At 31.0% G+C, this 14,953-nt stretch overlaps 1 protein-coding gene across 9 annotated transcripts in view; it reads right to left on the reverse strand.

Annotated features, from left to right (window-relative positions):
• Positions 1–14,953, reverse strand: part of LOC142329797 (dual 3',5'-cyclic-AMP and -GMP phosphodiesterase 11-like) — a 623,752-nt gene that overhangs the window by 13,262 nt on the left and 595,537 nt on the right. For 8 of the 9 annotated variants that reach the window (XM_075374625.1, XM_075374633.1, XM_075374652.1 and 5 more), the window contains 3 exons: positions 10,322–10,409; positions 8,174–8,274; positions 2,968–3,109 (listed from right to left, as the gene is read on the reverse strand). In XM_075374625.1, coding sequence (XP_075230740.1) covers positions 2,968–3,109; positions 8,174–8,274; positions 10,322–10,409 — 331 coding nt within the window. Of the gene's footprint in view, positions 1–2,967; positions 3,110–8,169; positions 8,275–10,321; positions 10,410–14,953 lie in introns of all 9 variants that reach the window. The other variant, XR_012757596.1, reaches the window with a different exon arrangement.

Here is a 14,953-nt window from a genome sequence, read left to right on the forward strand (position 1 = left end):
ATGACCACTTTTAAATAGTGAAAACCATTCGTATATTGCGTACAACCCACAGCATCAACTTCATAAGCTTGTTTCAAATGTTAAAATGTTTCTGTGTTAGTTTACAACACAAAATTTTAAGTTGCATCATTGCACTTGAAAATCACACATTACAAAAATTAATACTAACACTACTCAAATAATAATAAAACGAAAACTAAATGAAATATCTGGAAACGCAAGGTAATTAATCTAAAGGTGGGCTGTATTAGGTGTCTGAATTAAATCACTGAATGCGTGAAAAGCATACATTTATTACTGTAAACTAATTGAAATACTTATTATAAAAACGTCAGAACATAGAATCGTAAATTAACATATGTGATAATATAAATCGTCTGTAAGTAAATTCTAAACAAATAATGAAATATAACTATTTATGACCCACAAGAAGGAATAATCACGCTAATACTCATGTCTATCACACAAAGTCCGTATGATGCGTATACACTTCGACCTCATCTTACCGAGTGTGTAACTTGCCAGCCACTCGCAATAGAGCGCGCTGAACCCAAAGACAGCCAGAACATCAACCAATATCAACAATCCAAGAATATATGGTGACAGAGGGGGTCACTAAATACCTTCGTTGCCATGTAATTAAAAATGTTTGGTTATTTTCTGAACAGACCTCATATACAGATATAAAATAACATCATAGAGTATATAAGAAGTACATGTTAAAATTTATAAATGTAAATTAGCATGAAAAATTGCAGCAAATATTTTATTATTAATAGGAACTGTAAAACCTACAACCTGAGCAATAATCTTTACTGTAAATAGATTGTTTATCTATAAAAATTGCAGTAATTTATTCACGATTAATAAAATACATTTTGTCATTTTACAATATATATACCACAGTTTTCATGTAACTCTAGTCTTTATTCTTCATGTAAAGTACTCAAGACCCAAGAAACAAGTAAGAATATTTTCTCTGAAAGAAATTAATTTTCATAATACAATCAGTGCCTCCAGTAAACTAAGTGAATATGTTATTTATAGAGAAGAACCTACTTTTCAATGAGCTTGATATACTGATGTATTACAATAAATTCAACTTTGTGAAAAAACAACAGGATACCATTTCACTCCTACTGCCTTAGCTTAGCAATGGGTGCTTGTTACTCTAGACATACATACATGTTATAAGAAAATTAAGACAATCGGAATTTTTTTAATCTTATTTTTATAATTTCATTATTTTAGATTTATTTTTAACTAAGTCCTTTTGATTCAGGGTGAGAAAAACTCATTCCCAAAACCACTTCGCTCAAGCAGTTTACAAACCAATCAATCTATAATTTGTTACAATGTTTCAAATTTATATAACAAGATTGAAATGTTTAAAAAAAAAAATAAAACAAATTACATAAAAAAGAAGAATATTAATTAATTACAGCTACTTACATATCCTTACAATACACACCATGCCATTTTTATTACTTACCTTGAACCAACACGATATATTAATCATGTTCTATAAAATATAAATATATATAAAAAAATATATATGTATATAATAAATAATATATAAATATATATATATATATTAATCATTAATCTTCTGTTTTGTTATTTGGGAAGTAGAATTACTAAAGATGGACGAAGCAGGAGCGATATAAAATGCCGAATAGCACAAGCTAAACAAGCCTTCAGTAAGAAATATAATTTGTTTACATCAAAAATTAATTTAAATGTCAGGAAAAGATTTTTGAAAGTGTATGCTTGGAGTGTCGCTTTATATGGAAGTGAAACTTGGACAATCGGAGTATCTGAGAAGAAAAGATTAGAAGCTTTTGAAATGTGGTGCTATAGGAGAATGTTAAAAATCAGATGGGTGGATAAAGTGACAAATGAAGAGGTATTGCGGCAAATAGATGAAGAAAGAAGCATTTGGAAAAATATAGTTAAAAGAAGAGAGACAGACTTATAGGCCACATACTAAGGCATCCTGGAATAGTTGCTTTAATATTGGAAGGACAGGTAGAAGGAAAAAATTATGTAGGCAGGCCACGTTTGGAATATGTAAAACAAATTGTTAGGGATGTAGGATGTAGAGGGTATACTGAAATGAAACGACTAGCACTAGATAGGGAATCTTGGAGAGCTGCATCAAACCAGTCAAATGACTGAAGACAAAAAAAAAAAACCACACAGTCTTAGACATAAGCTTTTAGTGATATGTAACAAAATCCACAAACTGTGGAACTTGATGATCTTTAAGAAAGTTAAAAAAAAAAATTTTCCTTTAAATTATAATCACATTACTAAACTACATGAAATCTGACAAACCTGTTAGGAAATAACACACCTTTTTCTTTTTCTTTTTCCTGTTTAGCCTCCGGTAACTACCATTCAGATAATACTTCTGAGGATAATGAGGATGATATATATATGAGTGTAAGTGAAGTGTAGTCTTGTACATTCTCAGTTCGACCACTCCTGAGATGTGTGGTTAATTGAAACCCAACCACCAAAGAACACCGGTATCCACCATCTAGTATTCAAATCCATGTAAAAATAACTGGCTTTACTAGGACTTGAACGCTGTAACTCTCGACTTCCAAATCAGCTGATTTGGGAAGACGCGTTAACCACTAGACCAACCCGGTGGGTTGGGAAATAACACACCATCTTCCACTTACCTTACCTTAAACATTATTTTGCTACGTTACCTTTTAACAATATTTTATGATTACTGGGTGTGACATAGTCAGAACAATTTTGTATTATATAGTATTTCTTTTAAAAGTAAATTATAAACACCTACTAAATGAAATCTAAGAAAGGACAGCATATTATATTACTAAAAACAATAAATTGTAAATACACGAGAACATGCATAAATATACACATAATTATTGGTGATAAATTTAAAAATATAAAACAAAAAATAATACTGTAAAAAAAAATTATCTATACCCTTTTTTCAACATTCCATGGTTTGGTAATTGCTGCCAGATCACAAACAGTCATTGTCATGCCTCTTAAAAGTTCTCTATGATCTTCATGCCTCCAGTTATATGCTGATGCTCTGACTAAGCTCAAAAATGCACCTCTTTTCCTGTTAAAAATTTCACATTATAAAAAAACAGTACATATAAATTAAACATTTTTTTTTTCTAACTGCTCCTTTTACAGTCCACAGTCCAATACAACACACAATAAAACCACAGTCCAATACAACAGAATGCCAAATCCATGCTCCAATAACAAGAACTGTTTTAGATCATACGTGTCCAAGTCATGGTAACTGGGCCACACGCATCTACAGCATCTTGCTTTCCCAAACTCCTTTGTATAAATATCATGAATTTTTATATTTTCACTAAATTGCACACTTCTTTCTACAAAAAAAGTTAATTTTCATAGGGCACATTTAATAATGAATTAGTTACATACTGGAAAATATTTGTTTATAATTTTTATACGTAAAATTGGAATTTTAAGTTCATTGGGTACTGCCGTTAATTTTGTACTTGCTTCACTACTCTGTTTACACTGTATTTAGTAATTTTTATATAATTTATTTTAATCCTGAAAATACATATACTAGTCATAATACATAGTCTGTCAGACTACTCTTGGGAAAGTTATTTTTAATTATTCATAAAGTATTAACACGAATATTTTTAAATAAGGTGATTTTTTACCATTTAATTTTTTGTAGTATTCAAGAAACTGCATTGCATAATAATCCATAAAAACTTTTTTTCATTTTGTACATCCAAGCCAAGCCTTTCTTCTTTTTATAGCCAACAGAAAACACTAATTTTCCTAGATTCTTCTGTATGAATGCTGTCCATTTATACTCTTAATACTGAATTACTGTTAATTTGTTGTTTGTTACATCTCTGCTAAAGGTGTTTTTTAAAAGCTGAACAAAGGCTTCTTTTCCACATGCTTAGTATGACAGCCCTTTACTCCGTTCGATAAGACCAATCTCCTGGTTTTTCTAAAACTAGGAGAGGTAGTAAAATCTCATCAAATACTTCAAGAGCATATTAGGTGCAGTCATAAAATTTTTCTTTATCTGCTTTACTAGGTCACTGATTATGATTATCCATTTATATAGGTTACTGAATGAAGAATACATTTATCATCTTGTTTATTTCATTGTTTTTTACTACCACACCAAGAGCTGGAAGATCCCACATTTTAGTTGTGATCTCAGATTTATGTTTTCACAACATTTGCAAAAAGTTTAGTTTGTAAGTATCAAACATAGTGTGAGCAAAAGGACTGAAAGTTAAAAAGAAAGTAATGTTCCCTTGCTTCCAGTTACAGCCTGTAAAAGTTCTTTGATAAATGTATTGCAACAGGTAAATTTTCTGCATAATTTCAAATCCTTGGGTATGGGATAATGTATATTAAATATTTGGTTTTTACATCAGACAACTAGAAGTATTTTTTAACTAGTATTTTTATGTCCTATTTATTAACCTAAAACTAAATAAACATTCACTGTCTATCAAATACAAACCCAGAACATAATTTCCTGGACATGACAAGTACTAAGCCCAATAACTGCTTGAATTTTAGAAACATTTGTTTTTTATAATGGTACCATTTTTTGCTCTGTATTTCACTGATTTTATAAAAATTTCTTCATTTATAAAATAAAAATTTTTTCCGACATTGAATCAGCCATAGATAACAAAGATCTCTCAACTGCAGTTTTTATCAGCAATGCTTCACTGTCCAACTAAAGTGAACAACATTAGCAGCCAATCAAGTTCATATTTTCCTTAATCCTCTATAACAATTTCTGGCCATTACTTTATGTTAAATCTGTTTTAAAAGAAAGATTTTTTGGATCAGGACCAAAAATTGCTCCTAAGTTGTGAAATTCTTATGCTAATTTTGATATGGAAATTTTTTTTTTTAAATTAAGTAATTTTTAGTTTATTTTAACAATAACTTGAACTTTTTTGCATATTTCTAACAGAAATTGTTTTATTTAAAACATGATTCATCAACAATGCTTTGTATATGAATACAGATAGAGAATTATTTCACAAACATAATCTTCATACTGACCATTCAAAAATGAGATCAACGAGGTTAATAAAAGAATAATTTTACAATCCAAATGATTTTAAATTAATTACCTTCACAATTTAATTGCAATTACTTTTTAATTATAATTACCAGGGTGCTCTGCCCCCTGGACTTCCTCTGTGTTCATTAAATTCATGCTTTCTTAGACGTAAGAAGAACATGCATACAAATTTGCATCGATTTATCTTCAGCAGTTTTTTCTGGGCATTGATTAGTCAGTCAGGTAGTTCAGTCGAGTCAGGGCAAGCTGCTTAATAGTACAGATAATTACATTTATTACAGTCACTTAATGGTTATAAATTCACTAAATATAGATTCAGACAATTTAGAAAACCAGAATCTATTGAGACATGAAATATAGCAATTTGCTAGTTTTTTCTTTTCATAGAAATACAGAAATGATTTTTTTAGAAGAAAAAAAGAATGTAAAACATTGAAAACAGATACTAGGATTTTATTTCTTTAACAGTTATATTTTATTTCTTTAACAGTTAACAGTTATAAGTTTATTTCTATAACATTTATTTGACTCATTATTCTATGAAAAAAGATGATATAAAAATCTGAGCACAGAAAAAAATTTAATCCGAATAAGACAATGTAAATGAAATGGTGAAGGTAAATTTTTTTGTCACTATGATCTTGGACATTGTTTGCACACACCTTTAACAAAGAAAATGAAATAAATGAAAAGGTACGTGGCAAATGACAAATTGTGGTCAGGAATTAAATCTTGACCAGCTGACCTAGAAGCAGTATGCTAATCACTAAATAATAATGGTAGTATTTTTTACTGCTACACAGATAAAAAAAAATGTCTTACCAGTTAGGCAACTCTCCTGAATATCTTTTATGTTTTTAAATGAAACGTTCTAGTTGATTTAGTCACAGCTTTAAACGAGACATAGTTGGGCACAAAAAATTAAATAAATAGGCCAAACAACACCATCCCTCCTAGTTGCTCATGTGTTTTTTTCCAATTTTGTTGCATGAATGTAATTTCATTAAAAAATTAACACAAAAAACTTTAATGATTATAACATTTTAACGGCTCTAGTCAAAATTTTTAATAAAATTACTTTTTTTTTTTAATTTTACTAAGTATTGTGAACTAAAATTTTATGAAATCATATCCAGTACAAAGAATGACCTCAGCAAAGCCCAAGTAGCTGGGGTAATGTTAGTGGAAATGGTCAACATAATGAAAAACTACAATGGGCGTCGCCAAACACTTCCACTCTACCAACTATGTGGGTTTTTTGTGAATTTAATGCACACATTTCAGTCTTTTACCTTGTAGTCTTACATATACAAGGGCTGTTTTTTTTTCAAGATCTAATCGTGCATCTAAGTAAACAATAGATAGATAAGAGCCATCTGCGCATCATTCAATTGCACCATCCCCCCACCACAAACTCTGCCATTGCCGGCTCCATAGCGTCAGTCTGAACCGAGCTATAGGCAGTTGTACATGACCACTAGGATAAATGCTCCCACCAAGTGTGAGTTACAAAGTGTGATACATTTTCTGCAAGCAGAAGGATATAGTGCTACTGAAATCAATCGCAGAATGAGCCTAGTGTATGGTGAAAACTTTATTAGTGATGACAGTGTACAGGAATTATTCTATGAAAATATTATTTTATGATATCAGTGGAATGGTATAAGAAATTTAAAGAAGGGCGAACAGATGACCATAAAGACGGTAGGACATAGACGCAAGTCTGCCGCTACTGAACACCTGGTTGACCATGTTAATAATTTTGTCCACGAGAAATGGAGGTTTACAATAAGTGTAACTTTCTGCAGAAATCCCAGAAATTTCAGGTCTTTTCTGTACACAATAGAGACTATAGAACTAGTACACCAGAAACTGCGTGCAAGTTGGGTCCCAAAAATACTGAGTGAAGATCACAAAACGCAGTGAATGTTGTCAGCCTTAATGTTTCTCATGCATTACGATAATAAGGGGGAAGAGTTTTTAAAGTCTATTGTTACTGGCGATGAGACTTAGATCCAATATGATAATCCAAAAACCAAAGAACAGTCTAAGCAGTAAATGCACACTTCTCCAAACAAGCTGAAAAAGTTCAAACAGACACTGAGCAACAGAAAAACAATGGCTACAGTTTTTTGGGGCCATAAAGGTGTCTTGTTAGTGGATTTTATAGAGCAGAGGACAACAGTAACAAAGGAAGTTTATTGTGAATCTATACGTTGCCTCTGCAGAGTGATCCAAAACAAATGAAGAGGCATGCTCTTAACCGATATGGCTTTGATGCATAATAGATGGCTTCACTGCGCCAACATGATGCAAGACCTTTCTCAAACAATTCAAGTGGAAGTTTTTGACCATCCACCACCGTATAGTCCACACTTGTGATTACCTAGTGATTTTTACCTCTTTTGAGAATTGAAGGTATGGTTGGGCAGACAACACATCACCACCAAAGAAGAACTTCACGAGGGTGTCAAGACATACCTTACCTCACTAGCAGCAAACTTCTTTGAAGAGGGCATAGGAAAGCTGGTGTCGCGATACAACAAATTAGTTAGATATTACTCAACTTTTAGTAATAATGTCATTTTGTTATGTCAATGTGTCTTTTTTTATAGCCCATCAGAGATTGAAAAAAAAAAACAGTCCTCGTACATTGCATTACATTAACCTGAAATTTACTTTGATTTAGGTAGAAACAATATGTCTGAAATAAAAAACTGATAATTTTTCCTCAATAAAGAAACATATTAACAAGAAAGTAACAAAATTTTCCAAGCAATTTAAAAAGACTTCACTTATTAAATTTTAATAAATTAAAATATCACCTCTAAGGTTCTTTTCTGATTGATATTAACATAATACTAACTCATGTTATTATCTAATTACAGAGGGGCTTTTCAGATTCACATCAATTTTCACCCAATTCACATTGAGATTTAACTACATCACAATGTTTATTGGAATTTAATTTTCAATAAAAATTTTCAGTTACCAAAGATTTAAAAATTAAAAAAAAAACTCTTAATAACAACTACTACATAATATGTTTACTGAAATCTGACCCACGTGAAATAGACAGCAAGATCAGTGGAGAGAATTGCATCTTCCAGGACCTTTATAACTCTTGAATACTCATCAGGTGATAAATTGCCAAGAATCTGATTTCCCTGAAAAAATGTAATATTTATAAATCTATAAAAAAAAAATCATGTGACATTTGAAATTATTTTAATTAAACAATTTAACTGCAACTCAAAACTGTCATGCAACCAGATGATAACTGCTTAACTAAAGTGAAAACCTGCCAATAATAAAAAAAAAAAAAAACAATTTAAAAGTGAATATAGTTTCATTTCTTCATTTTATATGAATGCAACAAAAGAAATTAAAAAGAACTAAAAAATTTAATTGACTTGGTCAACAAACAAAAAATATTTTTAAGTACTCTTAGGTCAGCAGAATGCCATGCCATGGTGCTCTTGGTTATAAGTCACAGCACAGGTATTATGGAATTTTTTTTATTAATATTTGTTTTTTGATTACTTGATTTTTCCAATTCACTTGATAAAATTCCTGTGTATGAAATAGATCACCAATTATTTCTTTCTCTGTCTGTTAAATAAAATAAAAAGAATACCTTAGCCAGTTCCAAGCATAAAAGAGAACACACTTGACTCCTTTCGACATCATACACACTAAAAGGGCCATTATGTATTGTAAACATAATGGCCCTTTTAGTGTGTTATGAATAATTTCATCTAATATGAAAATAAGATGAAATATTCTTTACAGATTAATTTATAATGCAAGCAGTATGAATAAATAGCTAAGTAAAACAGTAATTTCTGAAAGCCACAAGAATTTCATACAAATTATTGATATTTAATCAAGAAATTGCAGATAACAAACAATAATTAAAACCCTATGTTTTGAACTAAACTTTGTTAAGTAAGTAACACACTGAATAAATTGATTAATAAATACTTACAAAATATAATTCATATATAATATAAATTATTGCAAGCAAAACATAAATAATGGCAAAATATTTGCATTTTATTAACTGAACAGTACCATTTATTGCAAAATTTCACAGATGTAAGTAAATTCCTTACAAGTAAATCTGAAGTGGAAGTAGCATAATAATATTAATACATTAAGTGTGTATCAGTTTTGTATGACATGACTCACACTTATATCTGTGATTAAGATTTAAATAGAAAAAAAATTATGAAATTAGAATAAATAAACAGTGGAAGAAATGTAAGTTTAATAATAATAAAAATTTCTACTAATAAAAATAATTAAATGTCTAAATTCAATGGTTATTGTCAGCATACCACGTAAACATTTTCACTTTTCTCTTTACAAAGTAAACTACACTTATGTAGTGGAAAATACAAGGGCTGACCAGAAAGTAACTTACGTTTTGAAATAAAAATTGGTTGGTTTTTTATTTTATAAAAAAAAAATTTTATTTTATAAATTTGAAAGGGACAATCTTAAACTATTTTTCTACATAGTCACCATTTAAATTGAGGCACTTATAATGATGCACAAGATTTTCAATTCCTTCTCTGTAGAAATCTGCCACCTTAGATTTTTGGCACCCAACTTCCACAAAACTTGTGATAACCAAGCTTCCCTGATACAATTTCATCCAGTAAACTTTGTGAAGCTTGGGGGAAATGAAGCGAGAGTTCTGTAACCATAATGCGGCGATTTTCACAAATTTTATCATTGATTTTCATCATCAGTTCATCAGTTACAAGGCTAGGCCGACCACTGCGGTCCTCATCAAGAACATTGGTGTTGCCATTTTTAAACTGAATGCACCACTGCCTCATTCCACCTTCACTCATTATTACACTTCACAAAGTTACCGATGAATTTCAATTGGTTTGAGGTTTTTTTCCAGTAAAAACCTTATCACTGAACGCACCTCACAACTTGCAGCATTTTCTATTGAAGCACACATTTCAATAATTCACAATGAACAAACTAGAAAATCACAGTCCATACACTGGGACAGTTTGATGCGTACTGAAACGTATTGACACCAAGATGGCGGCTCTATTTCCACCCATCTCCACGATAGGCACACAAATAAGTTATTTTCTGGACTTCCCTTGTATGTTTATTTTAGTCAACAATTCACACATTAACATTTTCTCAACAACTGTTGTAAAAGTAAGATACTACTAAAGTACTTACCTGACTATTAAGTATCATAATGCACTGATCAAAATGATGATGCTCCATTGTTGAGGTAGAATATAATTGTGCAAGAGGGGATGAAGCTCTGTAAAGAAAGTTTAATTTAAATAAAGATATACATTTAGTGGAATTTAAAATAAACAGATATATACAAAGACAAATTTCTGTTTTTGATAATAAAACAATCATTTGCTAATTTAATTTAATGTTTTATGACAATTTACCAAACACTCTTTAGGTACTACTAAATCAAGTTTCATAGTTTCAAAACACATGAAAGCAAAATCTCTCAACGAAGCTTAGGTTAACAAAAATCTCTCTTTACCCAAAAGAGTTAATCTTAAAATGTGTATTAATGACTAACAAAATAACCTTAGCACAGATTAATATTATATGACATACCAGAATGTTACTATTCACAAAATACAAAATAGACTGCCCCAACATTAAATTCACATTTCATGATATTGAGCATCGCAAAATGAACACATGTTATTAAGTTAATACAGAATTTTTTCAACAAAAAAAAAACATTATTACAGAATTTTTCTTCCAAACTTTTGTATCTTTTACTGCGTTTTAGAATTTTTTAGTGAATGGTACCTACAACGTGGCCTCTCATGGAAAGATCTTTGTCCCTATACAATAATAAATATGAATTGTAAATCATTATTTATTTAATATTTGTTACATATAAAACATACTTTAAATTACATCTGAATGTACTCTTACATTGTCACACACAGTTTTATCAGCTGTCAATTGTGTTTAGACATTCTCTTCTGTGTTGAAGGATTAAAATCACAAAACCAGTATCTAATAACAGTTTTCAACTCATCAAGAATTCCTTAGTCTCAACATTTTTTCTTTCATTATGCTTCAAAAGGAGTTGTCACAGGTTGCTGAGTCTGGACTTCTAGGCGTCTACAGAATTTTCTGAAATTATCAGTGCATGGCAGTGGGCTGATAGAGGTTCTGGTCCCTACTGATCCACCACCCTTCAAAATATTAATTTAAAAAGTCCCTAAAAACTCCTTGGAGCTGGAGCTCCATCTAGGAGTAAAATGACAGTTAATTCCATACCAACCAATCAAAGCTGAGGAATTAAATAATTTCAAAGTACATTAATGTATGTAACACCTAATTTAAAAAGGTATGTTAACACTTTTTTCAGAAAGTATGGTCCTACCAGAGCATTTCAGATATTGCTGCTCACATCATCATATGTGACAAGTGGTCTGTGATTTCCTCAAAAAAAACTGAGTTTTCTTTACACCAAATACATGTTCTGAGAACTATATTACTCAAGCACACTCATCAGAAAATAAAACCGATTTCTGTGACTGAACATTAGGAAAATCCCCATATGAGCTTTGAAATAAGTTTCCCTAAAAGTCACATCCTGGTAAAAAAGGTTATTTACACAGGCAGGCTTAAAGGGTTTAAACCAAAGATCTTTTTTTCATTGTTACCAGAAGTGTAAACAGAAAATATTTAGTATCACTGAAGAATTTTTCCTGTCGTCTTAAGAGGAAATCGTAAATAATATTCAATTGACTGTAAGAGTATTTAAGTTGTTTCAAATCAAGAAATGACTCAGCAAAAAGTCTTTTTCCCCATCTTCAAAGTGTTATTACACTGATAAGAGCTTCCTTACTAAAACTCTAAATAAATCTGTCTTATGATTTCATAGTTTTCATTTGCGTTTGTATGTTCATGCACCCAAATACTAGCAGTAATTCTTTCAACTGAATATACACTTGTGTCTGTCATTTTAATTTAATACTGCACAAATCAAAATTCACAATTAACATGTAAAAATAACATCAACTTCTAACAAACCTGATACTTCAGGTAAATGAAAGTAGCTGATTAACCTTTACAATCACCTGAAGACATAGAATGTTGCCAACCTGGATTGATATAATGTACACTATATCAAGAAAAGGAGCTTTGTGGCCATTTTGTATACTCATGTTAAATCAATGATTTACTTCTAACAGGCCAAGCATATAGTACAGAGGTACTAATGACAGAGCAAATGGCCTGTTTAGAATGACTTGAAATTTTTTTGAAACGTTTATGATTTTTTATATACGTACAGCCAAGTTTATCTTATGTTTATGTTATATCCATTAATTTAATAAAATCGGAATGATTTCTGATTTTATAAAATATTATTTTAGTATAAGGTTAAAATCTTGAGTAGTCATTTTCAATATCCAAAATCACTATTCACTCAAAGTTATTGGTTAATACATAAAACAACACCTATTTAGATGTCAGTATGTAACTTAATGTTACAAACACCAAACTCACACATTTGAGGTGTAGTAATATTTTAAGATTAAGTGTAATAATTGTAAAATATTACTGCACTACACATGTGCAGTAATTAATACATAATTAAAGAAAGACTAATATTTTTTGCTAGTCCGTGAAGTAGAAAATTAGGTAGACATGGAGACATTAGATTAAGTAGACATCAATGACATAGAAATGTAACTTCTAATTCAGAAAGGAGCAAGAAAGAATGTAATATACCCCTTTTGCTTCTTAGTTAATGTAATTAAAAAGAAGTAAAAAAAATTTAAGAGAAATTACAAGTGAACTAACAATCCAAGAGAATAAACAAAGATGTTAGGATTTGGCAGAAACCAGAAAAACGAATCAAGATAAAGAGTATGGTGTGTTTGTTCTTCAGAGATAAATTCCTGATTATAAGAAAGAATTAACATAATGGATTGACATAGAAAGTTTTATAAAGAACTACATTTTAAAACAGAAAAATGTAACATACACAACTTACAGAATTTTTTGTTATTTAGGTAAGGAAGACACATTCAAAAAAGAGTAACTTTCATAGAATAAAAAGTTCTGTTAATAATAAAAAAAATCAAATTAGAAAGATTTTATAAATATTTGTAGGGAGTGTAATGATCTACAATAATGAAACACGTGAAAGAGAAACTCGGTAGAACAATGAAAGCTTCCAAAATATTGAGGATTACTATGAACAAGAGATTTTTAAGAGAAACTAAGAAGGGAGAAGGGAGAAATGGATGGTCCATTTGCTCCCATCCAAAAGATATGATTAACTCTAGAGTTTTAGAAGCAGAATGAGGTCATGCATTGTCATGCAGAAACAAAACTCCAACAGTAAGCCACGTCACTTATTCTGTATGGCACACCAAAGCTTCATCAAGGTCTTGCAGTACACAGCTGAGTTTACTGTTGTCCCTTTGTACATAAAATTGACTAACAAAACACCATGTCTATCCCAAAACACAGATGCCACAATCTTGCATGTTGACATTGTCTGCTTGGCTTTCACTTGGACAGGAGATGTTGTTTATCACCAACCACTGACTGCCGCTTTGATGGTGAATTTATGTGAGAAACCCATGTCTCACCCCTGTGACTGTATGGTCCAAAACTTCATCTCCTTCCTCACTATATCAGGTTAAAAATATTAAAAAAGCACTAGCCATTCTCCTTTTTGGTGTTCTTCAGAAATCAGCCTAGGATCCCATCACGAGCACAGTTTTTTTTCTAGGTACTGACCTAGAAACTTGTGGGAATATCAGTGAAAAAGTGGAACAGTGTTCCCCATTTATGCACTTTTCTGTCATCGTTGAATCAGGCCCAGAAACTTCACAATTTGATGAACGTTTGTTGTTGACATGTTCCTTGCAGTCAAAAATCGAATCATAGACTGTATTTCGCAACTGGCAGGTCGCTCAATTATTTGAAACATTTCAGATTCATAATATAAACCATACACAGTGACACTACGACTACAAATGGCATCTGCATTTGTGTAAGCACACTAGGAGCCAGGGCACATGCATGTTCTGACATCCATCAAAAATTTACATAACTACAGCCAATCAGACCATACTTAAAAAATAGCCCTCATATATTTGCAGACACTATGACCTATGATACTATTTTTATCTTTTACTTGTGATCAGCAGGATCCTAGTAAACAGTATTGTGTTAAATACACTTAGTCTGGTAATGATAACATATATTGTACTCTTATAGTGCAACTAAAGTGTCAAAAGTGTCATTGCACAATAAGCACAATGCTTGTCATCTAATTTGATAAAATTCCACATTCCACTCCACCTTTTAATAGCATGACATTCAAAGTATACTTTTCTCTTATTCAAGATTCGACAGTAACTTGTTATATATGGATATGCGCTGGTCATAAAATAAGAGCATTACACAATACAAAGAACAATTACAGATTCACCAGCAAAATAGTGGATACTCATGATACTATAAACTCTGCCAAATTGCAACTGTGACTATGTGGCATAACAGAGGCCGTCGAGCATTGTGAATGAGAGCTACAGGAGCACCATATGCGGTTTTTCTCTTAACTCTGCAATTCAGTTGTCAGTGCTATGCCCAAACTTTGAAAAGAATTTGAAAGTGTAACATCATTCTTAGCTAATGCACCAAAAAAAAGCAATGAGCTAGATTTGGCCTGCAGCCTGTACTTTGCTAACTCCAAGCTCTAATACATTCTTTCTTATATTGTCCGTTCTCATTATTACATTTATCCATCTTAACATTTATATTTCCACCAGCTCTAATTTCCTCACCCACATTTTTGTA

This window comes from Lycorma delicatula, chromosome 1, assembly GCF_047948215.1.
Source record: "Lycorma delicatula isolate Av1 chromosome 1, ASM4794821v1, whole genome shotgun sequence".
Taxonomy (NCBI): domain Eukaryota; kingdom Metazoa; phylum Arthropoda; class Insecta; order Hemiptera; family Fulgoridae; genus Lycorma; species Lycorma delicatula.